Source organism: Lethenteron reissneri, chromosome 65, assembly GCF_015708825.2.
Source record: "Lethenteron reissneri isolate LAM-NWPU_2019-01 chromosome 65, ASM1570882v1, whole genome shotgun sequence".
Classification (NCBI taxonomy): Eukaryota; Metazoa; Chordata; class Hyperoartia; order Petromyzontiformes; family Petromyzontidae; genus Lethenteron; species Lethenteron reissneri.
This window is the reverse complement of record NC_083843.1, coordinates 12,716,138-12,743,409: the sequence shown is the minus strand read 5'-3', so window position 1 is coordinate 12,743,409 and position 27,272 is coordinate 12,716,138. Positions and strand designations below refer to the sequence as shown.

The window sequence follows — 27,272 nt, the reverse complement described above, 5'->3', positions numbered from 1 at the left end:
GAGGTGTAGGAGGAGGTGAAGGATGAGGTGTAGGAGGTGTAGGAGGAGGTGTATGTACCTGCAGGCTGGTGCAGCTGCCCTGCACGTAGTGGATGTGGCTCTCCACGCTCCTCCTGCGGTCACCCAGCGCCGTCCGGAGGTCGACAATAGCCCTCTGTGGGAGGGGTGCGGAGTGGCGCCGTGAGGACACCCTGGGCCGTGAGGATGCCCCGGGGCCTGCCCCTGGGTCGTCTTGGGGGTGGTGGAGGGTGGGTTAAGGTTTGGATGGGTAGGTGGGTGGGTTGGTGGGTGGGTTGGTAGGTGGGTAGGTGGGTGAGTTGGTGGGTAGGTGGGTGGGGTAGGTTGGTGGGTGGTTAGGTGGGTGGTGGGTTGGTGGGTGGGGTAGGTTGGTGAATGGTTAGGTGGGTAGATGGGTGGGTGGGTAGGTGGGTAGGTGGCTGGGTTGGTGGGTGGGTTGGTGGGTTGGTTGGTGGGTGGGTTGGTGGGTTGGTGGGTGGGTTGGTGGGTTGGTGGGTGGGTTGGTGGGTTGGTGGGTGGGTGGGTAGGTGGGTAGATGGGTAGATGGGTGGGTGGGTGGGTAGGTGGGTGGGGTGGGGTAGGGTTGGAGTGGTAGAGGGCTCCACCCACCCGCTGCGTGGCGAACTCCTCGTAGGCGCTGGCCACTTGGTGGCCCTGTGCGGCGCAGGCGGCGGCGCAGGAGCGGCACCCCAGGAGCTGCTCGTCACAGCAGAACGAGTCCAGCGGCTCCCCCGCGTGCCTCCTGCAGACGTCGTCGTCGTCATCGTCGTCGTCGTCGTCATCGTCGTCGTCTTCGCTGCCTTCGAAGTCAACGCCGTTATTCAATTCGTCGCCACCACCATCACCGCCATCACCGCCATCATCGTCGCCACCGCCACCATCGTCGCCACCATCGTCGCCACCAGCGTTGCCATCACCGCCAGCAGCAGCAGCTTGAACGCAAACATGAACAGTGTCAACGTGAACAGTGTCAACGTGAACAAACTCCATAAGACCCCCCTCCCTCTCCGCCTCTGATCTCTGCACCTGATTGGGTATAGGGATTGGGTTCATACATAAATAATACACATTACAACGAATTACTAATCTATAACTGATTACTAATCATAACAACTGATTAGTAATATATTACATAATTACAATACCCTCCGCCTCTCCGCCTCTGATCTCTGCACCTGATTAGATTAACTGACGATGAGGTCACCCTGCTGCTGCTCTATCTACGACTGGGAGCGGGTGGAGGGCTTCACTATTCTGGCAAATCACCCGATGATGCTGGGGATGTCATTACCAGCGAAACGTCACAGTACTCAAACATTGTAAATGTTGTGGATTCACTCTTCGACACACCGGTGGGCTAAAGTAGCGAACTATTTTGTCTTTTGTCAACTGATTGGCCGTGTCGGGTAGTGGAGGGTTGCGACACATTTATAAATAACGCGGTCTAACCCAGAAACCTTTATTATGAATAATATTGGTCGCGAAAGCCTACGTGTTAAACAAACTCCACTGCCATCATCATCACCACTGTTAATATCACCAGCACTAACAACAATACCACCACCAACACCTCCACTACCATCACCAACACTACCAACACCACCACTGCCACCACCAACACCAATACCTCCACCACACCACCATCACCTCCATTACCACCACCAATACCATCACCTCCTCCACCACCACCATAACCTCCACCACGACAATCACCACCACCTCCATGAGTAGCAGCAGTCTCGATGCGAAGGCTGTCCGCTCCGTGCTGCCGCCGTTCCTCCGCGCCACCGCTGATCACACCCCACGCCTCCGCATCTCCTCCACCACCTCCACCACCTCCACCACCTCCACCACCTCCACCACCTCCACCAGTGGCCCCACGCCCCACCAGTTCCTCCGTCTCCACCTCCTTCCCATCTCCCGGGTGGCCCTTGTCACCGTGCCGGGCTCCATTACCAAACTCGGCCTCCAGCTCCTGATGATCCTCCTCATCCTCCTCCTCCTCATCCTCCTCCTCATCATCCTCCTCCTCATCATCCTCCACCTCCTCGTCCACCTCCTCCACTTCGCCATTCTCGTTCTCATGGCCTACAGTGCGGGTTGAGGCTTCGTGCCTGTCCCACGCCCCCGTCACAGAGTGGAACTCCCCATGGGGAGTGGCGGTGGTGGTGCTGGGGGCAGAATCGAGGCCTCCTCCGACTCCGACTCCTCCATCCTCTGGGTGCCCGGACCGTCCTGAGTCCATGGCTCTCTTCTATTCCCGCCTCTCCTCTTCTCTTCCCTCCTCTTCTCTTCCCTCCTCTTCGCTGCAAATGATCTCCCCACGTGGGCAACGCGGGGGACTCGTCGGTGACTACGACATGAGGGGCCGAGACACAAGGAGGAGATTTTAATTTGACATTTATCGGAGATGTAAGACCGAAGATTGTGGCTGCCAGTCGCACTGTGTGTGTTAGTGTGTGTGTTAGTGTGTGTGTTAGGTCTGTGTGTGTTAGTGTGTGTGTTAGGTCTGTGTATGTGTGTGTTAGTGTGTGTGTGTAAGGTCAGTGTGTATGTGTGAGGTCTGTGCGTGCGTTTTTTGAGGTACTAATCAGTTACACATCTCAATTCCATCAAATACTTGATCGGGTGTCCGTTTATCATCATTCCATTTTTGTTATATTTTTTCCATTATGCTATTTAATTGTACTCATTGTAAAGCAACCGTGATCACTGAAAGCCACCGTGGGCGCATTAACAAAACCTTCACGTGCAGCCAATAGTGGAGCCAGGATTTTCAGGTAGGGAGGGCAACCCATCCAGCCACGAAAAATGATATGAGTTGTTAGTAAGTAACGAGTTGTTTGTAAGGACTTGTTCCTTGCTTTTTATTAGACGCGCGTGTGCGGCAATGGCGCATCGATCGAGGGTCGAATTAGAACTGCGTGCGATCAGCATCGCGCTCGCTGATGGTGTTTGCCTTCAGCGAAGTCGTGTCCTGTACACGCAACTGCGCACAATTCTGTGAGTCACTTATAACTGCTTTGCCGTTACTTATTGCCAATTATGGACGCAGACTATTGTCCTATCACCTCATAATCGCATTGTTTCAAATTGCGATTAATCGATTTGAAATCGCGAGTGACGTCGTCGTCCGCGAGTGACGTCGTCGTCCGCGAGTGACGTCGTCGTCCGCGAGTGACGTCGTCGTCCGCGAGTGACGTCGATGGTGACGTCCGCGAGGCAAAGCAGCGCGCGCCGCGGCATTGAGTTGCGCCCGGCAGCTGCAGGAGTCGGCTTTCCAGCAGCTGTTACGCTCGCGTACGTGGCCCGTTACAAGTTAAAAACAGAACTACAACACAGTGCTACACCAACAAAAATACGACACTCTGAAAGCTAGAGCCGAACAGCATTGTAATAATGCCTAACACTCGATGTATTCATCTTGATTTGAAGCTTTCGTGACTGCAGGAATCCACACTCTGGTTCTTTCGGTAAAGCCACATGGGTAGAAAAATAAAACGAAATAAAAATAAATTTTCACGACGTTTCGATCGCTAATCACTACTGCAGTTATTGTGATGTTTATGGGTGAGGACACAGGCAGCAGAGGGGTGTGGGGAGGAGAGCACGTTTAAAAAAAGTACGAGAGGGAAATAGACATTATTTGCCTGGATCAAAGTATGAAAAAACAATAACAGGTTTTACCCTTTCTGCCAATAAAACAGGAGGCGTGAAGATGTCCAAAAACCAAATAGAAGCCTTGTGCGAGGAATCAAGCCGCTGCTTGTGGTGAACATGCGAGCAAAACGTGCTCTGATAATAATATATGATGCGTTGTCTTTGAAACTGATTGGTCTCCACCATTGATAGCGGCCTTCTTAGGGCCAAGCCTCACCACCTGTGGCAGTAGACAACGCCAAAAGGCGAACAGTGGAGACCAATCAGTTTCAAAGACAACGCATCATTTATCACTATCAGAGCACGTTTTGGTTTGCTTGTTCACCACGAGTCGCGTGTGTGGTTAATGCAGACACGATTTCTTGAAAAGGGTTTCTATTTATGGTTTGGACATCTTAACATCTGCTGTGTTATTACTGCCAGAAAGGGGACAGCCTATTCTTATTTCTTTCAAACTTTCTAATTGGTGTGTGAACATCTTAACACCTGCTGTGTTATTACTGCCAGGAAAGTTAAAACCCTATTATTTTTCGATTTAAAGCTTTCGTGACTGCAGGGATTCATCTTCTTGGTTCTTGACTTTACCGAAAGAACCAAGAAGACCTATTCCTATCCTTTCATACAACAGAAAGTATCAATGGCGGTGAAGACATTGATGGGGGAACAAAAAGAAACACTCATAAGGAGCGAGGCCAGCCAAATGCAGACCTTGCCTGGATGCTGGACCTCCAAGGCCTGGTGCAGCATCACAAGACGCAACGCGACACAAACAAACGAAACATCTAGATTTAAAGCTTTCGTGACTGCAGGGATTCATCTTCTTGGTTCTTTCGGTAAAGTCACGTAGAAGGGAAATAATAAAATAATAAAAATAAAACATAATAAAATACAATTCTCACGATGTTTCGGCCACAACGCAAGCAGCCGCCCTCAAGTGAAGCTTGGCAGCGTTAGGGGAGGAGAGCGCCTTAACAAAGAAAGTTGCATATCAACAGAGGAATTTAGCATAGTTATGGAAAATGCTGATATGGGATTAGTCACTACTTGTGAAATGCGTAGGTGGTGGGGGGGGGGTCTCAAAGTCATATTATGCCCGTGCATTATGTAGGAATAGCAGCAACAAAAGGAGGAAATAGGGTTAGCAGTAATAAAGGGAAGGAATTTTAATAGTAAGGAGCTGCAGCAGCCAACAAACGAAACATCGCCAACTATCACGGCTAAATGAACACCGAGAAGACGCGAGATGACCGACGTTCCGATCGAAATAGGCTACTTCAGCAGTTTTTTTTCTTGTTGTGGTTGTCCCACCTGACGACGATTGCTTGTGTTGCGATGGAAACTTCGTGATCTATTAATTTTCTACCTACGTGCCTTTACCGAAAGAACCAAAGGGTATGGATTCCTGCAGTCACGAAAGCTTCAAATGAAGATGGGAAGAGAGGTGTTTCAGCAAAGGGCAAGGCCGGCCTCGGCTACTCAGGCCTCGCCTACACACCAGGATGACAAAGCCTCACACCACCACAAGCAATTAGAGCTTGGCAACAACAACCACAACAACAACCACAACAACAATCACGAAAAACCCGAGACGGGTACAAGAAGAAGAAGACGCGCAGCTACTCGCGAGACCTCCACCAAAAACAAAGCGACAGATGTGACCCCAGAAGGTTTAGAAATTGTAAGAAAATAATCAAATACGTTCAGTAGCTCACTGCACCATGTCCTCTCTCAGTGTGTGTGTGTGTGTCAGACGCGTGTGTGTGTGTGTCAGACGTGTGTGTTCGGTCTGTGTGTGTTAGGCGTGTGTGTGTGTTTTAGACGTGTGTGTTAGGTCTGTGTGTGTTAGGTTTGTGTGTGTGTGTTTGGCATGTGTGTGTGTGTGTGTGTTAGACGTCCAACACCAGTGACGATTATTTGAACCGGTCTTGGACCTCCCCTAGGTAGACTCAGCCTTAAATGAGTACCTGGTGCGGTGTGTAAACATCGCCACTGGGGAGACAAAGGCGGCCGGGCGTGGTGCTGGCCACCCACCCCCTCGTGTGCCACAGTGCCGGCCTTCATAGGTGCTCGCTAACAGAACTCGCCCCAATAGTCTGGTGAGGCTATACGGGGGATCTTTGTATTTGTGTGTATGGCTGTGTGTCTATGTCTGTACGTATGTAAGTGTGCCTGTGTGTGTAGAGTTAGGTGTCTGTATGTCTGACTAGGTCTATGTCTGTGTGTCTGTGTATATGTATCTGTGTCTGTCTCTGTCTGTTTGTGTATGTGTGTGTGTCTGTCTGTCTGTGTGTCTGTGTGTGTGTCTATGTATGTGTGTATATGTCTGTGTATTTGTGTATATGTCTGTGTATATGTCTGTCTGTGTGTGTCTATATCTATGTGTGTGTCTCTGTGTGTGTCGGGTTCTGTGCCTTACCTCGCTATCCGTGCCAAAAGAATCGTCGCTTTCTCTCCGTCAGCCCTCCTCTCTAGCTCCCATCGCGGTCACGTGGGCACCAGCCCAGCCCACCACATCCAGTATCCCCCCACCCCCAACTTCTCACCGTCTCTCTGTGCGTCTCTCTCTGTGCGTCTCCCTCTGTGAGTCTCTCTGTGAGTCTCTCTCTCTCTGTGTGTCTCTGTCTCTCTCTCTGAGTCTCTCTCTTTCCGTCTGTGTCTTTGTGTCGGTCCGTCTGTGTTTGTCTTCGTCTCCGTCTTCCTCTCTCTCTCCCTGCTCTCTGCGAGTGAGTGAGGATCTCTATTGGGATATTTACGGATTTGTGTTTTATGTGTGTCTGTGTGTGTGTGTCTGTGTGTGTGTGTCTGTGTGTGTGTGTCTGTGTGTGTGTGTCTGTGTGTGTGTGTCTGTGTGTGTGTGTCTGTGTGTGTGTGTCTGTGTGTGTGTGTCTGTGTGTGTGTGTCTGTGTGTGTGTGTCTGTGTGTGTAACTGTGTGTGTGTGAGTGAGGATCTCTATGAGTGAGTGACACTGAGTGAGTGACTGAGTGAGTGACTGAGTGAGTCTGTGACTGAGTGAGTCTGTGACTGAGTGAGTGACACTGAGTGACTATGGGTGAGTGACTATGGGTGAGTGACTATGGGTGAGTGAGTGACTATAGGCGATTATGGGCGAGTGAGTGAGTGACTATGGGTGAGTGAGTGACTATGGGTGACTACGGGTGAGTGAGTGACTATGAGTGACTATGGGCGAGTGATCTCTATGGGTGCTGCCGCCTCTGCCCGTCTCTGGTATCCCCGCTATGCCCACTGCTGCTGCTGCTTCTATCTTGGGCTGATCAGATTCGTTACAGATCTTAGGTTTCCCTGGGGGGTGGAGGAAGGGGGGGGTGAGGGGGGTGGGTGAGGGGGGGGTGGAGGGGGGTGGAGGAAGGGGGGGTGAGGGGGGGGTGGAGGAGGGTGGAGGGGTGTAGAGGGGGGGGGGTAGAGGGGGGGTCGAGGGGGGGTGGAGGGGGTCTCGAACCCCGGGGAATGCCACGCGGGGCGTCATCCGCGCGCGTTTACACCACAAAGACAAAGGTGCCCCGGGTGTCCTCTAGCTGGACCGCAGAGGCAAGTGCTGCTACTCGCCGACAGCAGCAGCGTCTGTGAAGGCCGCCACTGGTGGCGCACACAGACGGGTGGCCAGCACCAACACGCCCGGCCGCCTTTGTCTCCCCATAGACAGATACACTTTAACACACGGACATATCCCCTATATAGCCTTGACAGACTATAAGGGGCAAGTGTTACCGGCACCGTGGCACACAGGTGTGCCAGTGTGCCTTGTCTCTCACCAGTGCTAGCGATGTTGAATGCACAGCACCGCTACACCAGCTGCTCACTTGAGGCCGAGTCGACCTAGGGCAGGCCCGGTACAGATACATCGCTATCGCTGGGTGTTTTAAGCCAGTTTTTTAAAACACACCTGCTCATACACCGGGTCGTAACCTAAACATCGAACGCATTTCGCCATCACCGTGTCCCTCGGAATTGCCTCGTTATGAATGGAGGCCATTGGACATGCAGATTCCAAATCGTAACAATGGCGGGGAAACGAAGCTGGACTTTTGGGGGGGGGGGGGGTGAGAGAAGGGAGACGATGATTGGCCGAGGGGGGGGAATGGGGGCAGGTTAGCGAACCTTTGAGAATAGAGGGGGGGAAAGGGGGGGCCGTGAGGGCTATAAAAAGGGGGGAGAGCACGAGGCGAAGGGACACTTGGAGGGAGGTCGAAGTTCAAGTATCAAGAACCAAAGTGTCTCGGCCTCACTGTGCGCTGCACCGCTAGGCGAGTAGTTAAGCTCACATCCGATAAACCCTCAGAGCCAGAGCTGAACACATCCGACTCCAAACGTCATTTATTGATTTGAACGAGGTAAAAATAGACGACACTTCTTAAAATCCCACAATGGACAATTATAGCCGTCTTCACGGAGGCGATGTGTGCCGCCATCTTGAATTCTGTAATGGCGGAACCCCAGCCTCGTGGTCAATCGGAACTTCCTGGTCACGTGACCAAACAGGAAATTCCGCTTCGTCTTGGTTCTTTCGGTAAAGTCGCGAAGGGAAATAAAATAATAAATATAAAACTAAATACAATTCTCACGACGTTTCGGCCACAATGCAAGCAGCCGTCCTCAGGTGACAAACAGGGCTGTCGGAAAGACGGCGTCTGAATGAACACCACCAAGCTTGGCAGCGTATATTTAAGCAGGGGTTAGAGGAGGAGAGCGCCTTGACAAAGGAATTTAGCAGGAAATTCCTGTGTAAACACGCCCCCCACAGAGCAAAACACCTGCCCGTGAGGCAGAACACAAAGCCTGGACCACAGGAAGTGCGTTGTGCCCTCAACATAAAAAAGTTTGAGTATGCCAAGCAAGGAATGTGCTCGCATTAAAGGTTTCTTGTGTCTGTAGCTCCTCCACCGCCCGACGCGGCCAGTAAGGTTCCTCGGGTAAAACATTGCGCCAATTGGTTACTCGTATATAGTGTATAGTGGTGGAGTGTATAGTGTATAGTGGTGGCGTGTATAGTGGTGTGTAGTAGTAGAAGATTGTGCTGAGGCGGCTCGTGGGGGACCGAGGGGCCATGCACACGACGATGGGAATTCGCAAACCGGGAAAGATTGAAAGAAATGAATAAAAAGTCTAGCATTTTATTATTTCATACAATGTCATCTTTTTACCCGCCAATCCCCAAAAACACCCATAAAATAAAACTCTTTTCTGAACGCAATTTAGGCAAACTTAAACACAGTTTGGAATATTTAAAATATATGTGTAGCAACTCTCGAACGCCAATCGCGGATCTGTCCGGCTTCTAAAACGCGATGTTAATCAAATCAACGCACGCATTAATCTGCAGACCGAGGGGGTGAGTAAGTGCAGAGCCCAACACCGCATCCAAATCGTCACTACAAAAGAACACCGTGAGTGTGGTGGTTCAGTGTGTAAACATGCTTATCAAAGTGCCAACATTAAAACAGATATAAAGCATAAAACTACTGTAAAAAAATACATAAACTATTCATGGTAAGGCAACACAGATATAATCACAACTATCGCCAGCCGTCACACACGCCGAGTGTTCTTAGAAAAGAGCTATTGGATGTTTTTATTAAAGTAGAATATATTTTTAAGATTGGTTGATTATCCATTCCTGGAATGTAATGCTTTCACGTACGAGTTGAACCTAACGGCTTAAAAACCTCACGCCCGGAGTAGTTAAAGGACATTTCAAACCATTTTTAAAAAGACACGAAGCCGAAAGTTATCCCCCCCACCCCGACTTCCAAATGTGGCTCAAATTTATTTTTTATATTACTTTTTTATTATGGCCCAGGGTTCAATAATTTAATATCTTGGCAGTGCAATATGGCACTCGGCTACACGAGCCACGCCCCCCACCCAGGCCCCGCCCCCATCCCACAAGCCACGCCCCCACAGGCCCCGCCCCCATCGCACGAGCCACGCCCCCCACCCGGGCCCCACTCCCACGTGGAGCAGTGCCGTGGAGCAGCAGCGGCAGCTCCAGATTCACATCGAGGGTCCGCGGGTTGCCCTGGGGAATGGACCGCACCGTTAGCTTACGTACGGTGCCAAAGCCGTTCACAACTTGCAAATCGGCATCTGTACGCACGTATACGATGGGCAGCAACCATGAGTTCCCCCCCCCACCCCGTAAATCGCCTCCAACGGATTGTTGGGGCGAGCGCTGTTAGCAGCGAGTATCAGCACCGATGAAGGCCAGGCACTGTGGCACACAAGGGCCGTGGGTGGCCAGCACAATCCCCGGCCGCCTTTGTCTACCCCAGTGGCGATGTTTTGTACACTGCCCCAGGTACCCATTGGAGGCAGAGGCGACCTGAGGGGGGTGGGGGGGTGCCCAGGACCGATTGAGATAAATCGCGAGCGGCGTTGGTCGTGAACGGGAAGCGACCTCGGGTCTCCAGCACTGGACAGCGCCAACCGCTGCACCATCACTCCCCATCAAAAGACAAAGATCCCCCGTATAGCCCGAACAGACCGTTGGGGCAAGTGCTGTTATAGCGACTAGCACCTATGAAGGCCGGAACGGTACACGATGGGGTGGGGTGGCCAACACCACACCCGGCCGCCTTTGTCTCCCCGTTTGCAATTTTTTTACGCATCACACCAGGTACTCAAATTGAGGCCGAGCCGACCTAGGGGAGGAGGCCCAGGACTGGTTCAGATAATTGTCACCTGGTGGTGTTGGCTGTGAGCGGGAATCGAACTCGGTTCACTAGGTTCGTAGCACAGCGTAGCGCTAACCACTACACACAACTACACGACACACAACTACACGACACACAACTACACGACACACAACTACACGACACACAACTACACGACACACAACTACACGACACACAACTACACGACACACAACTACACGACACACAACTACACGACACACAACTACACGACACACAACTACACGACACACAACTACACGCACCCGGGGCGGCGCTCAGCAGAAGTAGACGGGGTTGCAGGCGTCGACCGCCAGGGGTCTCCAGCCGGTGGCCGCGGCCTTGCTGAGGGTGGCCGGGTTGACCCAGTGGAAGCGGTCGGCCCCTCGACCCGCACGTGCCCTCCTGCCGCCACCGCCGCTCCGGTAGTCGTCGTAGGGACGCGGCCTCTCCGCGCGACGCCGCAGGGGCAGGCAAAGGTGGGGGGCCGCCTTGCCCGGGAAGCCGCGCGGAGTGCGGGCGGCCAGGGTGGAAGGATGACGCGGGGGAGGAGGAGGATGGGGAGGCAGAGACAGCGCCGTGAAGCACGCGGCGGAGGAGGGGAACAGCAGCAGAGAGGGGTCCGTGCGGGAGCATCCCCACTCCGGTGCGGCGGCAGACGATGAGGCGGAGGACGACAGCGACGACGACGACACCGACGATGGCACCGACGTAGAGAAGGGGCGGCCTTGCTGCTGCGCCTGAACATGGTGGGTGGGAGGGGGTGGAGGTTAGAGGGGAGCGTGCGGGATCACATTAAGTGAGCGGATTGCCGCGTACGCGCAACTACAGACGCATTAAAAAGTGAAAACAATTGCAATTTGTAAAAAAAAAACGTTAGCAGTATGGGACTTTTTTTTGGCAGTGCTATCAAAACCAAAAAGAGAACAGACGTTTAACCCCGGCTGGCAATAAAACGCAAATTAGATAGACCTCTTGGAAAGGCATAAAAAGTCTGCATCAACCACACACACCTGGTGACAAAACGTTATCAGAGCTCCAGGTGTTTTTTGGGGTTAGACCGACACGTAAATCAGTGTCGTCAAACCCGCCACCACCCAGAGAGCCAATTAGCGAGGGGTTTTTGTCACAAGGACAAACGTGCCATTTTAGTTACGAGTTCATATCGATTTAAAGCTTTTGTGACTGCATGGATTTATATTCTTACTTCTTTCGGTAAAGTCACGTAGAAGGGAAATTATAAAATGAAAATAAAACATAAAATTCTCACGACGTTTCGGCCACAACGCAAGCAGCCGTCCTCAGGTGTAGAAACAGAGCTATCGGAAAGACAGCGTCCTAATAAACACTGCCAAGCTTGGCAGCGCATTTTAAGCTGGGTGGGAGAGGAGCAGAGCGCCTTGACAAAGGAGTTTACATAGAGGAATTTGGCATGTTGATGACAAATGCAGATATGGGGTTAGTCACTCCTTGTGGAATGTGTAGGCAGTGGGGGGGGGGGGGTTCTTCAAATTCATATTATGCTCGTGTATTATGTAGGATTAGCAGTACTAGCTCATGCCCGCGTGTTGCAGAGTAAGCCCACCACATTCACAATTAGAGTAAAACGTTACATTTATATTCACAAGATCAAACCCGAAAGGACTTCTATTTGTGGGATATTGTTCACGAAGGCCTCCCGAGTGTTCAATTATCAGAGCTCGTGTGTTTGCGTGCTTTGGCCACAAGCACGTGCGGTCAATGTCGACTTTGATGCCTTGCAATAGGTGGCCAGAGGTCATCCTGCTCGCCTGGTATGTGGGAGGTCGCGACCAATCCGTCGCCAGATGCCGATTGTAATTAGTGGTGAAACGTCAAGGTACTCGAATAGTAAATGTTGCGAGTTCACTCTGCAGCACCCAACCGATTAGCGCTGTACTAGTAATGCATTGGCACGTTTAGTTCACGTGACAAACCTTAATTTGGCTGTTCGGGTGGTGGCAGGTTTGACGACCCAACCCAAAAAGCTCTATGGATTATATTTGGAGTTTGCGCATTTCCCCATAATCGGGTGTATTTCTTCCCCTCCACGATTAGAAACGCTGTTTTTTTAAGCATTTGGCTGCTGTAAATTTCCACACGATAAAGCCACTTCGTTGAGCTTATCATCATGTGTGGCGGCCAGGTTACTTCTGAAATAAATAACTACGCAGCTCAGGTGGGCCCTTACCTGGTAAAATAAATAAATAGTTTTTATATTAGTATATATATATTTGGCGTTTGAACATCTTAAAAACAGATACAACACTAAACTATCCTACCCAGGCAAAGCCCACCGAGCTATTAATTTAGTTTCATTTGGACATTGAGAGCAAAAATTGGGATGGTGAGCAGTTGACAATTATCAGTCTTATCACCGTCTACAAATACGGATCTAGCCCTGGTAGTTCAGTTCAAAGGGTATGGATCCCTGCAGTCACGAACACTTCAAATCTAGATTATGAGCCCTGGTAGCGAAGCCTGAACACCCACAGGCACCCTGTGATAACCCGGCGAGACGCCCGCTGTATAATGTTTGGAGTTTGCGTCTCTCCGTGGGTCGCGTGGATTTTGTCTCCGAGTCCTCCGGTCCCCCCCCCCCCCTCCACATTATAGAAAACGTGCTTTTGGGATATTTTGATCCGTTTGCTGCTATAAATGTCCAAACGATGGGGCCCCACTTTGGTCGATCTATCATTTGCGGTAGCCAGGGTCGCTTTTGAAACATAACGTTAATAACTCCGTAGGATGGGGATGGTTTAAATATTCTTAGGTTTTTTCGGTAAAGTCACTTGATACAGCTGTCGTGGCTGTGACGGTACCACCTGAAGACGGAAGCTTGTGTTGCCTCCGAAACGTCGTGATTTTTATTTGTTTTACTTTTATCAATTTAAATTGTTTTACCTACGTGACTTACCGAAAAAACCTAAGAATATGAATCCTTGCAGTCACGAAAGCTTCAAATCTAAATGGTTTAAATGTAATGTCCATCCATGTGAGGGGTTTACCCCTCGTCCTGTACTTGGCACCACTATTATTTGTTGTTGTAACGTTCTCACCCCGTGCCCCCTACTGGATTATCTGTTAAGAGCTTCACAGCTCAGATTCCTCCTGCAGTCTCAAATAATCCGATTCCGAACCCCGCCAGGCACCCCCCCCCCGCACCTGGTAGACGCTGTTGGGGTTGCAAACCGTCTCGATCGGCTGCGCCGCCTGAAAGTTCCCCGCGATGTCGTCCGAGTGGAGAGACGCGACGGAGGAAGAGATAGAAGAGGAGCACGAGGAAGAGGAGGTGGTGAGGGCGACGCTGGAGAAGGCCAGAGAGGGCGGGGGAGAGGAGCCGGAGCCGGAGTCGCCAGCGGCCCTCTCCACGGCGGCGCTGATGCTGAGAGACGCCGGCTCGCTGCCCCGGGCGAGACTCGTGACGGTGAACGCCAGGCTCTTCTCGCCGTACCTGCATGGAAGCAATCACCACAAACAAAGATGGACGGGTTGGGGACCAGGGGGGGGGGGTGTTGGGGGTGGGGGAGAGAAAGAGACACCAACCGGGGCAGAGCGATGGAGACGGGACAGGAGAAAGAGAGAGAGGGGCGTGGAGGGAATACCACGGACAGAAGGCGGGGCAGTGTTGTCGAGCCTACGGGCATGCATTCAATGGTTCTTTCGGTAAAGGTCACGTAGATAGAAAAATAATAATAAAGTGAATAAAAATAAAATTTACTTTAATTTTTGGCATTATTTTTCTATCCAAACGACTTTACCGAAAGAACCAAAGAATACAAATTCCTTGCAAGTCACGAAAGTCAAAACCTACGGGGCTGGTGTTGTCAGGGCCGTACGGTCGCGGGAGTCTAACCTGCAGCTGACCTCCCCGGGGTCGACCCAGACGGTGAGCTCACGCGGGAGGCCCAGCTCCGCGTAGGCGATGCCGCTCGCCTCGCACGCCGCCGCCAGCACCGGGTCCACCGCCTTGATGCTGTTCATGCGCAGGCACCTGCAGCGGCAAGCCGCACCGCCACCAGGAACAGTAAAAAGTGGAACTCTTCTACTGGAAAACATTGGAATTTACGAACTTTCAGGAGATACGAACAAACCCGTCCTGTATGTTGAACCGCCGTGCAAGAGATGGCAGTGGCATCTACATCTACAGAACGTGAAGAACCAGCGGCATCTACATCAGCTCCGCGATTATCCAACTTTTAAAAGCTACTTCGTGTTTAGTGAGCACGCCATACAACACGTTTGGAATTTACAGGAGTAAAGTTTGACTTGTAAACGAATCGACTTTCCAACAAACTTCTGGAACCCGACTCATTCGTAAGTAAAAGAGTCTCTGTAACCGGCAAAGACAAAGACCCCTTTTCTCCAGTATAGCCTATAATACTTTTTGGGGCAAGTGCCATCAGCGCGTAGCAGCACCTATGACTGAGGCTGGCTCGGAACAGCACCAGCCCGCCCGACCGCCTTTGTCTCCAGTAGCGATGTTCACGACACTGCACCAGGGAATTGAGGCCGAGTCGACCTGGGTGAGGCCCAGAACCGGTTTTAATAGTCGTCACCTGGAAGTGGGTGGGCGAGCGGGAATTTAACGGGGGTCGCCGGGTTCGTAGCACAGCGTAGAGCTAACCACACACACACCCCCATCCCTCCACACACACACCCCCCACCCCACACCCCACCTGTAGGCCTGTCCGCGGCTGGGCTGCTCGGGGTACCAGTGGTTCTTGTAGCGGTCGAGGAGGCGCGCCGTGAGCTTGGCGGTGAGGCGCGCCACGCGGCGCTCGTCCAGGCGCTCGCCCCTGCGCGCGAGGCGCGTCACGAAGAACACCGCGGCCGCGATCTCCTCCCTCATGGCGACGGTGGCGATGAGGCACGAGGCAGCGACTGTGACGAGGCACGTGGCAGGCTGTGACGCTGATCCAGTCACTGGAGCGACAGCGAGGGTTGGAGGAGGAGGGGAGTGGGGTGATTACTGCACGGACAGAGACCCCCACAGGGGAGAATGAGACTCCCACGGGGGGGGGGGGGGGGGGGGGGCAGGGACCCCCATAGACGTCCACGACGGCCTTGAGCTCCCCGACTGCCGCTGCCACGGTGACGGCGATTCAAGAGCCCCTGCACAGCCGGGAGACAAACGGTGAGCTAACCACAGCGCCACCGCTCCTCAGCGAGCCAACCACAGCACCACCACTCCTCACCGAGCCAACCAGCACCACCACTCCTCACAGCGAGCCAATCACAGCGCCACCACTCCTCAGTGAGCTAAATCACAGCGCCACCACTCCTCACACGACTCACCCGGTTCGCGGCTTCCTCACCAACAACGACGTTTTCGGACTCAGAAGTAAATAAAAGGTAAAATAAAAAGTTAATAATTAGTCGTAGTAATTAGTAATATGTATTAATCACCACGATCTTTTCCTCTCTGGACGCCACCAAAACTATTTCACGTTTAAAACTTTGTCTCTCTCCCTCTCCGAGTATCTTTTTGCGAGTTAAAACAGACAAACTTTAGTTAAATATATTTCACGTACACGGACAGATATTTACATTGATGACATAGATGTGTAAACTCTACACAGATAATCACGGAGATGTAGAAACTCTAGAGGGATAAGTCACGGAGATGGAACAAAGCGATGTCCCCCACGGGCGCGCATGGGAGGGAGCGATGAAACGTCGCGACACGAGGAAGCCGTCGCGCCTCCGAGCCCCCGGGGCATTTATAGGCGAGCGGGGGAGCCCCCGGGGCGTTTTGCTTGGGGGCTCCTTCAGAGACGCTCGTGGTGGTGATTATTGGTGATTGGTGATGATTATTGGTGATTGCTTGTTGGTGATGATGATTGGTGATGATGATTGGTTATTGGTGATGATTTTTTGTGATTGGTTATTGGTGATGGTTATTGTTGGTGATGATGATTGGTGATGGCTATTGGTGATTGGTTATTGGTGATTGGTGGTGATTATTGGTAATCACGGGGGAGGGAGGGTCGTGAGCTACCCTCCTCCTCCCGCCACCATCTGTGCTGAGTCGTCCGTGGATGCTGAGTTGCAGGGCGAGTCCGGGTTAGAGCGGTCAGGGTAGCTGGCGAGCGTGGTCGTGGTGTGGGGGGGGGAGAGGTGGGGGGAGAGGTGGGGGGGAGAGGTGGGGGGGAGAGGTGGGGGGGAGAGGTGGGGGGGGAGAGGTGGGGGGGGGGAGAGGTGGGGGGGAGAGGTGGGGGGGGGGAGAGGTGGGGGGGAAAGAGAGAGGCTCATAGAGATGAACGAACTCATACAGATATACAGAGATACACAGAGACTCATAGAGATACACAAAGACTCACAGATACACAGATAGACACACAGACTCACAGAGACTCATAGAGATACACAGATTGACAGATACACAGAGATACACAGAGACTCATACAGATACACAAAGACTCACAGATACACAGATAGACACACAGACTCACAGAGACTCATAGAGATACACAGATTGACAGATACACAGAGATACACAGAGACTCATACAGATACACAGAGACTCATAGAGATACACAGATTGACAGATACACAGAGATACACAGAGACTCATACAGATACACAGAGACTCATACAGATACACAGAGACACACAGAGATACCCAGAGACTCATACAGATACACAGAGACACACAGATACACAGAGACACACAGCGACACAGAGATACCCAGAGACTGATACAGATACACAGAGATACACAGAGATACCCAGAGACTCATAGAGATACACAGAGACACACAGAGACACACAGATACTCACAGAGACACACAGAGATACACAGAAACACACAGACACACAGAGACACACAGATACACAGAGACACACAGAGATACACAGAGACACATATACACAGAGACTCATACAGATACTTAGAGACACACAGAGATACCCAGAGACTCATAGATGCAGACCATTCTTGTTCAGTTTCCACCCCATCCTTCAAGACCCCCCGCCACTCACTGTCCTCCCTGGGCCTCCTTCCCTCCACCCCTTGGTACCCACCGCGAATTCCCCTTCCCACTCAGCCTCCCACCCCGTCCCTATCGAGGCCACCCTCATTGCACCACTTAGAGCCCCTTTGTAAAGCGCCTCGCGTATAGGGCGCCATATACATTCAAGATAAGATTAGAAGCCTCCTGTATCGCCGGAGTCTGCATGGATCTCCGGGGCTCTCTGTCTTACGATGTTATTTTAAGCTCCCTCCAACAACAACAACCGGTGACGTCACCATGGCGCTTGTGCCAGGCCATGTGCACCTTGAGGCCACGTGAAAGGTCGAACGCCCGCTGGCAGGAGGTCACGGGACAGACCGAACAGGTGCCATGGGTTGTACTGACTGAGATGAGTGGCCGATGCACCACCTATGCCCCCTACTGTGCCAACTTGCTGTGTTTTATCTGCCCGGTGCTCCGCTCGTTGTTGTGAGCGTCGCTCCTCCACCCTCCGTTGTTGCTGGAGGGCGACTGCCTCCAACTGCCCAGTAGCTTCCTTCATGAGCCTCCTCCACAGAGGCCGATCTTGACACCGCTGGTACCAGTCATCGGCAAGTCCACTCAGCTCCACGTCCTCCTGTACCACATCACTCCATCTCTTCTGCAGCCCATATCACTCGCTCACCCACTCACTCACCCACTCACCCACCCACCCACCCACCCATTCACCTGCTCACTCACTCAGTCACCCACTCACTCATCCACTCACTAACCAACTCACCTACTCACTCACCCATTCACCCACTCATTCACTCATCCACTCACTCACCCAATCACTCAATCGCTCACTCATTCATCCACTCACCCACTCACCCACTCACTCACCCACTCACCCATTCACTCACTCACCCATTCACCTGCTCACTCACTCAGTCACCCACTCACTCATCCACTCACTAACCAACTCACCTACTCACTCACCCATTCACCCACTCATTCACTCCCCCAATCACTCAATCGCTCACTCATTCATCCACTCACCCACTCACCCACTCACCCATCATTCCAGATCGTCTCAAGCGCCCGTTTAGCCCCCTCTCTCTGGCCGAACAAAGCTGCTTGTGCACTTGGTGGCCTGGTCATGCAGTGGCCGGGCGTGACCCGGCCAACGCGGCTTCCTCGCCTGCCGGGAGGAGCTCACCGCAACTGCGACCGCCACCCACCCCCCTGCAATGAGGCCCACACGCGCTGCCCTTCAATGGGAGACTTTATTTGGACACAGCACTCTCTGGGCCCAGCCTTCGATCTTCGGTGCTCGAACTCCGTCTGCTCTCCAGCCGTCCCCTTGCACGATCCTCAAGCCCCCCCCCACACCTCTCCGTGAAGCTTTGCTCGCCCCAAACCCTGCGGCCAATCCTCCTTCCTTCCTTCCTCCACCGACGGCTGTCGACCCTCGCTTCCCACATTTGACGTTTCGGGGATCTCGACCCTTCGCCCCCCCCACCACCAATCTCTTTGATCCTCGCCTCCCTACCAATCGCCCTGGAGGCCTCTCTGCGCCAAGCAGAGGTCTCTCTGCACTAATCAGAGGCCTCTCTGCACCAATCAGAGGTCTCTCTGCACCAATCGGAGGTCTCTTTGGACCAATCAGAGGTCTCTCTGCACCAATCAGAGGCCTCTCTGCACCAACCAGAGGCCTTTCTGCACCAATCAGAGGCCTCTCTGCACCAATCAGAGGCCTCTCTGCACCAATCAGAGGCCTCTCTGCACCAATTGGAGGTCTTTCTGCACCAATCAGAGGCCTCTCTGGACCAATCAGAGGCCTTTCTGCACCAATCGGAGGCCTTTCTGCACCAATCGGAGGCATCTGCACCAATCAGATGCCTTTCTGCACCAATCAGAGGCCTTGGCCGCCTACTTCCCGACTGTTGGCCTGCCCCGTACGCTTGTCTTAGGTAAGTGGTCTGTCGCCTTGGTCATTACATCACCCCCCCCGCTCCTGCAACCTTTAAACAAAAAAAGGAGCCGTCCCGGCTAACACCAGGAAGGGAATCGACCAACCCCCAACGAAGCATGAGAACGCCAACTTACGGCAGTAAAACGATCGATGCGGAGAGGACCGATGGTGCGGCGTGAGTAGATTCTGCACCCTCCCACGATTGCTAACAGAAACGATACAACAACAACTAACAATAAACGATTTAACACGTAGCAGGCTTTTGCGACCAATATCGTTCATAATAGAGTTTTTTTTTTGGGCTAGATCGCGTAAATATATAAATGTGTCGTTAAAACCCGCCACGAATCTGACTGTCGCCTGATGATGCTGGTTGTAATTACTGGCGAAACGTCGTACTCAGATTGTCAATGTTGTGGCTTGGCTCTCCAACACACCGGTGTGATGTACGAGTATACTACACTATACACTACACTAATATACACTACACTATACACTACCAAACTATACACTACTATACTTTACACTGCTACACTATACACTAGTATACTATACACTACTACACTATACACCACACTACAAACGACACTATACACTAGTGCTGCACTAGTGACGAATCGGCATGTTTTGTTCACGTGACAACCCTTACTAGTTGGCTGTGTCGGGTGGTGACGGGTTTTAACAACACATTTATATATTTACGTGATCTAACCCCAAACAATCTTCTATTAAGAACAACAAACAACAACCACCACCACCACCAGACCGTGGGAAACAGCGGCGTGCGAAAAGTCTCCTTTGCTCCGACAGGGACAGCGTCAGCTCCGCTGGGTGCATCTTGAACTGGGGGGGGGGGGCGGGGGGGGTTCCTTGTCGCCGGTCCAGCCGTGGACGGTCCGCTATCTTTGCCGGGTTCCGTGAGTGGTGCAGGGGCATGTGCCTCAGGGGGAACGCGCTCTGAGCGGCTGCTGCGGCACCGTCGAATGCCCCCGGGGGCCCTCTGGTGGAACGGGGCGTGGGCACGGGGTCACTTGGCGTCGACTTGCGAACGAATCCAGGAGGGGCGACGTCGGCCGGACCCCTGCTGTGGTCGGTGCGGTTTTGGCAGCCTGCGCGCGATGGGGTCAACGTGAGGTCACCGTGACCGCGCCTTGCCGTGGTTACGTTCGGCCCTGCGGCGAAGGTGCGTGTGTGAGAACAGCCCCCACGACGAAGACAGCGACCTGCGTCTCGCCTCGTCAGCGGCCCGCACCTCTGTCGTGTTTGTGGCCATCGCCTCCGCTGCTCGCTCCGAAACGCAGTGGGTCGATTGTGACCTGCAAGGGCGCAGGTCGTTGGGGCGTGACCTGCGGTGGGGCGGGGGCGGGGGTGTGCGGGGTCAGCCAGGACGCCGCCAAGATCCCCCGGATTGTGGAGATCACAGACGGCCTGTGCCTCATCTACGGCGCGGCAGAGCGTGGATGTTATCCTTCATGCTCAGCCGTCCATCTTGAGTGAGGAGGGGCGATGTGCGCGAGTGGAGGCAGTGAATAGGAATGGTTGAGCCATCGCGAGAGAATTGCAATGGTTGAGTTAACCCAACCAACTCAACCCAACCCAACTCCACCCCAACCCACCTCAATCCACCCCAACTCAACCCACCTCAATTTACCCCAACTAAACCCAACTCCACCCCAAATCATCCCAACTCCACCCCAATTCCACTCACCCCAACCCACCCCAACCAAAATCAACTCCACCCCACCCAACTCCACCCCACCCCAACTGAACCGGGCTGTCACCCGCGGCGTCCTCCGAACGGCGCTGCCACGATGGCCACGGATCCCTCGTAGACACCCAGTGCGGGGAACAGCGGCGCCGTGAACACGCCGTGGAACGAGTGGAGGTGGCGGGAGCCCTGCACGCAGTAGAACGACAGCACCCCCTCCTCCCACTCCAGGTAGACGCCGATGCATTGCCCAACCGTGCCACCACCACCACTACCGCGACCACCACCGCCAACACCACTACCGCTACCACCACCACCCGCACTACCACCACTCGTACCACCACCACCCACACAACCACCACCTGTACCACCACCATCTGTACCATCAGTGCCACCGCCACCCCTACCACTACCTTCACCGCCACCACCACCATCACCGCCACCATCTCCACCACCATCACTACCACCACCACCCACACCAACTGCACCACCCGCACCACCACCACCACTTCCACCGCCATCACCACTCACACCACCACTACCTCCATCACCACTACCAACATCACCACCACTACCCCTATCACCACCACTCCCACCACCACTACCTCCACCACCACCACCACCACCACCGACCACCACCTCCTCCCCCAGGAAGGTCTGCGCCCCGTTGTGCCGCGCCGAGTAGCGGCCATCCCACTTCTCGAGGCACCAGGAGGCGCCGCTGAGGCCCAGGCGGCCCGCGCGGGCCTTGCCCTGGCGGGGGATCGAAGCCTCGGCCACCCCGACGAGGCAGCGTGCCGACGAGCCCACGTCCACCTCCCAGTAGTGGTGGCCGCGCAGGAGGCCCTCGCGGCACAGGGCCTGGTCCCAGTGCTCAAAGCGCTCCGGGTGGTGGTGACGGTGGAGGAAGTGAAGAGGAGGGCCGGAGAGCCGCGTCACCGTGCGGAGGTCGGCCGACACGGCGAGGGACGAGTGGGCGGAGTTCACGTTCACGGTAGGGGAGCATCCGTCTGCACCGTGGAGGGGACGGCAGCGGCGGCAGGAGCAGCGGCAGTAGCAGCAGTGGTAATTTTAAACCGTAGCAGGCTTTCGCGACCAATGTCATCCATGATACACGTCTTTTGTGTTAGATCGCGTAAGATTAGATTACGCAATCTCACCCAAAAAAACTGTATCATGAAGTAATATCAGTAGTAGCAGCAGTAGTAGCAGTAGAAGTAGTGTTCGCAGTAGTAGCAGTAGTAGTAGAAATAGTAACAGTAGTAGTAGCAGTAGTAACAGCAGTAGTAGCAGCAATAGTCGCAGTAGTAGTATTAGCAGTAGTAGCAGCAGAATCAGTATTAGAAGTATCAGTAATAGTAGTGTTAGCAGTAGTAGTAGCAATAGTAACAGTAGTAGCAGTAGCAGCAATAGTAGTAGCAGCAATAGTAGTAGCAGTAGTAGCAGCATCAGTGGTAGTAGTTGCAGCAGTAGTCGTAACAGGAGGGGTAGTAGTAGCAATAGTATCATCAGTAGTAGTAGCAGCATCATCAGTAGTGCAGTGGATAGTAGTGAATAGTGTATAGTCGTGTAGTGCACAGTGTAGTGGATAGTGTATGGTATTGTGGTGTATAGCGTTGTGTATAGTAGTGTATAGTGTAATGGAAAGTATAGTGTGTGATAGTGTAGTGACCCAGAGAAGAAGGGCAGCATGATAATCTGTATAGTACTGTAATGTATAGTGTAGTGTATAGTAGTGTATAGTGTAGTGTATAGCGTAGTGTATAGTAGTGTATAGTAGTGTATAGTGTAGTGTGTGGTAGTGTAGTGACCCACAGAAGAAGGGCAGCATGATCATCTTGACGCCGCCCAGCGAGATCAAGTTGGCGAGCTCCATGCCCTCCTCGGTGACGAGCCGCAGTGGCAGGGCCTCGACCCTGCAAGTGGTGGTGGTGGTGGGTGGTGGTTGGTGGTGAGGAGGTGGTGGTGGAGGTGGTGATGGTAGTTGAGGAAGAGGTGGTGGTGTTGGTGGTGAGGAGGTGGAGGTGGTGATGCATGTGGTGGTGGTGGTGGAGGTGGTAGAGGTGGAGGTAGAGGAAGAGGAGGAAGAGGAGGAATTGATGATACAAAGGCGGCCTTGATGCTGTAGCAACAGCAGTCGATTCCAACTTTTGAACTAAATTTGTCTCTCACCAGGGTGTAGCGAGGCCCCACTGAGCTTGCTGTGCAGTGGCTCTTAGTCAGAAGCTATCCCCTGGCCATCACAACATGATAGCAGCTCAACCAAGTGGGCTGATATCATCACCATCACCACCATCAGCATCATCATCGTCGTCGTGTGGACATTTATAGCAGCAGATAAATAAGAATAAAGTTACATAGAGACACACAGATATGCATAGAAACCCATATAGACACACTGAGACCCATAGAGACCCATAGAGATGCATAGAGACACATAGAGACACATAGAGACACATTGAGACCCATAGAGACCCATAGAGACACACAAGATACATAGAAACCCATATAGACACATTGAGACCCATAGAGACCCATGAAGATGCATAGAGACACATAGAGACACATATAGACGCATGGAGATACACAGATGACCCAGAGAGACTCATAGATATTCTAGAGATACATATATACCCATAGAGACATATAGAGACCCATAGACACTCAGAGACACTCAGAGACCCATGGAGATACGTAGAGACCCATAGAGAACCTTAGATACCCATAGAGATACATAGAAACCCATATAAACACATTGAGACCCGTAGAGACCCACAGAGATGCACAGAAATACATAGAGACCCTAGAGATACATAAAGACCCATAGACACTCATAGAGACCCTAGAGACACATACAGACTCATAGAGACTCATTTGGCTATATAAAGACACATAGAGATACATGGAGACCCATAGAGACCCACATACACCCACACTAAAACGAAGCAATGTTTATGTAACCTGGTTTAATGCCCTTCTGAGCTGTGGAGCTCTTTTGTTGAGAAGCGACCCTGGCCATCACAACACGATAGCGGGTGAACCAAGTGGGCTGATATCATCCCCACCACCACCATCATCATCATCGTCGTGTGGAGATTTATAGCCAAACACTCTGAAGGCGCCTGATGTTGATTCTAAATGTGGATGGGAAAAAACACCGGAGGACCCGGAGACAATTCCATGCTACTAAATCTACAGCAGCAGCAGCAGGCATCGTCAGAGTCGGGATCGAAACCACGGTCTCCTGTATACCAGGCGAGGTAGTTAACATCTCCTAGCCACCGTGATGATGATGAGAGAGAAAGAGACGCAGACTCCAATTATACAGCAGCAGGCATCGTCAGCGTTGGGATCGAACCCACGACCTCCTGTGTACCAGGCGAGGGAGTTAATATCTCCTAGCCACCGAGTGCTGGGTGTTAGCGTGCATCAAGCAAGGCACCTCGTGTCCTTGTTCCGTCGATTCTGAAACACACATAGCACACACACAGCACACATACTTACACACGTACACACAACGCACACACACCACAACAAACACACACACTCTACACATCCACACATATACACATACACACATACAAAACAACCGCCATTCGCCACTAAGTGGCGGTGATGTCACTACGACGCTTGTGCCAGGCCATGTGCACCTTGAGGCCACGTGAAGTGTCGAACGCCCGCTGGCAGGAGGTCACAGGGCAGACCCAGGTGCCACGGGTCGACTGACCGAGATGACTGAGATGACTGGCTGATGCACCACCTGTGCCCCCTACTGTGCCAACTTGCTGTGCTTTAGCCACCCGGCGCTCCGCTCGTTGTTGTGAGTGTCACTCCTCCGCCCTCCATTGTTGTTGGAGGGCGACTACCTCCAACTACCCAGTAGCGTCCTTCACTGAGGCCGATCTTGACACCGTTGGTACCAGTCATCGGCAAGTCCACTCAGCTTCACGTCCTCTTGTACCACATCACTCCATCTTTTCTCTAGCCCGTGCCGTGCCCGTTTAGCCCCCTCTATCCGGCCAAATAAAAGCTGTTTAGGCATGCGGTGGCTGGGCATGTGGGCTACATGACCCAGCCACCGCAGCCTTGCCTGCCGGAGGAGCTCACCGATGAGACTTTGTCCAGATCTTTCAAGGATTTGTGAGCTCCTCACAAAATCCAGCCTGGTTAAACCCAGGATAGATCATACGCAGGCCAGCCTAAATGTTTCTAACCAGCGAAGATGCTCCATTAGGGGGGTCCACGTTTTGCAAGCGTAGAGAAGGGAGGGAATGACCGTGGCTGAGAAGACCTGTAGCTTCGTGCAGAGCGACAGACAAGGTAGTTTCCACACAGCTTTACGCAACCGATGAAAAGATAATGCCGCTCGACGTTGTTATCCGGGCAGAGGGATGTCCCCTCAACCAGGACCTCACAGAAATGCTCAGCAAATCTTCAAACCTGTTCCTTGGGGTCGGAGATTGGATCACCGTTCTTTCCCCTAATGATGCTAATAGGTGTAGCGCTGCAGGTTACTTTTTTGATGAATTAAAGAGCGATTTGTGATCGCGGGCCATTGAGGCAGACTCCATCTCCTCAGCAACCCGCAACCACCACCCATCCTTGCAGCGCCTCACGGCTCTCCGAACCTCCGAGCTAATGCTGCGGTAAGCCTCTACATTCTCTGACGTGGGATGCTGTAGCCGATGGGAGTGGGCCTGTCGCTTTTTCTCAGCCATCTTGAACACCTCCTCAGTCAGCCAGGGTCTCTGCGGAGATCTGGACCGTGTACCCAAAGCAGCCATTTCAGCTGCATGAGCCACAGTCTTAAACCTCGCCCATTTCCCCTCGACATCAGGAGGAGTGGGGGACGATGCCAACCCCAGCCGCAAGCGATTATTAAATTCTAACTTGCAAGTTTCATCAGCTTCCGGAGACCATGCCACTAAGGGTTTGAATGGGGTCCTGGGTGTACACCCACCACTGGAGTGAAATAATGGCAGGCGCATTATACAGATGACAAGTCTATGGTCAGTGGGCAGATCAGCTCCACGGTAGGTCCGGCTATCAAGGAGTAGTCCAGCAGATGTTTTTGCTTGGACCCGGCATGCATCCATGATGTTGTGTGGATGCGCCGATGCCGGAACAGTGTGTTGTTAATTACAAGCCAATGGGCTGCACAAACATCTAGAAGCCTCTTTCCGTTGTTATTAAGCTGATCTGGCCCATGCCTTCCAATCACTCCAGACCAGGTGCCAGCATCATGACCAACTCGGGCATTGAAGTCACCCAACAAGATGACTTTATCCCGAGGGGCCACTTTAACTAGCATCTCTGATAGGAAGTCATTGAAGGAATCTGACTCATTGGCCTTGCCTGCATCTCTCCACGGATGTTCGTCTTCAGTGAAAGCATAAGTAACCACGACCACCACTCCCCTCTTCTGTTTGAAGGAATAGTGAGCCCAAAGAAGACTGGGGCTTAGAGCTTCCCACACCTCACCACCACGCTCCCAAGCCCCCTTCATTATTTTGTTCAGAAGTAAAGCTACACCCTGTTGTTTGGCAGTCTTCTGCCCCGAGCAGAGCCAGAGCCGGTCCACTGGACCTCCTGAATGCCACAAAGATCCAGGCGGTACCGGTCCAGCTCCCGACAGAGGAGTGGCAGCCTCTCCTCCGCAGTGAGCATTCGAACATTCCACGTGGCCACACATAGTGGTTTTTCGTTGTTTCTGGAGGATCCCCGAGGGTAAGGATTTAGTCTCCTGGTTCTGCCAAATGGGGTTTGGCCAGGACACGTCATAGACGCCTGTCCCCCCAGGGCCTCCGGCACAAGCTTATTAATGAGATATTTTAGACGTGGTTTAGTGGTAATTTATTGAAGGTGAAGGGGTTACCAGCCCCTCGCAGCCATCCAGAGCCACCTTTTGGCCGCTGTGGTGGTCAAAAACGCCAATTGGTCCTCCCCCCACAGCACTGCCCATGACAGCGTTGTCCATCCAGCACCACGAGGAGGTAGGGGGTTGTTTTGCCGTATTCACACACACACACAGCGACACACAAACCTTCTCCTCCTCCTGCTGCTGTTGGTGGAGGCGCGCCACGTGGTTCTCGATCCAGGCGAGCACCGCCCCCCCCTTATCGTCCACCTCGGCCAGCGCCGCCCACTCCTCCTGGTCCAGCTGCAGGCGGCGGCTCGCGTAGCGAGCGCACAGCTCCACCTTGGTGCGCAGCAGAGACGCCTGGGTGGGTGGGGGGGTGAGTGGGGTGAGTGGGGTGAGTGGGGTGGA

General features: G+C 52.8%; 1 protein-coding gene across 1 annotated transcript in view; it reads right to left on the bottom strand.

Annotated features, from left to right (window-relative positions):
• The window catches only part of LOC133359476 (uncharacterized), a 124,931-nt gene that overhangs the window by 4,299 nt on the left and 93,360 nt on the right, over positions 1-27,272 (bottom strand). Inside the window, exons 5-18 of the mRNA XM_061577893.1 lie at positions 27,048-27,224; positions 24,447-24,469; positions 22,820-22,920; positions 21,077-22,014; positions 20,549-20,642; positions 20,274-20,405; positions 15,063-15,267; positions 14,240-14,377; positions 13,549-13,837; positions 10,677-11,105; positions 9,650-9,713; positions 2,153-2,324; positions 628-760; positions 59-154 (exon numbers count right to left, since the gene is read on the bottom strand). Of these exons, the coding sequence (XP_061433877.1) occupies positions 59-154; positions 628-760; positions 2,153-2,324; positions 9,650-9,713; positions 10,677-11,105; positions 13,549-13,837; positions 14,240-14,377; positions 15,063-15,267; positions 20,274-20,405; positions 20,549-20,642; positions 21,077-22,014; positions 22,820-22,920; positions 24,447-24,469; positions 27,048-27,224 (2,991 nt within the window). The remainder of the gene's footprint in view (positions 1-58; positions 155-627; positions 761-2,152; positions 2,325-9,649; positions 9,714-10,676; positions 11,106-13,548; positions 13,838-14,239; positions 14,378-15,062; positions 15,268-20,273; positions 20,406-20,548; positions 20,643-21,076; positions 22,015-22,819; positions 22,921-24,446; positions 24,470-27,047; positions 27,225-27,272) is intronic.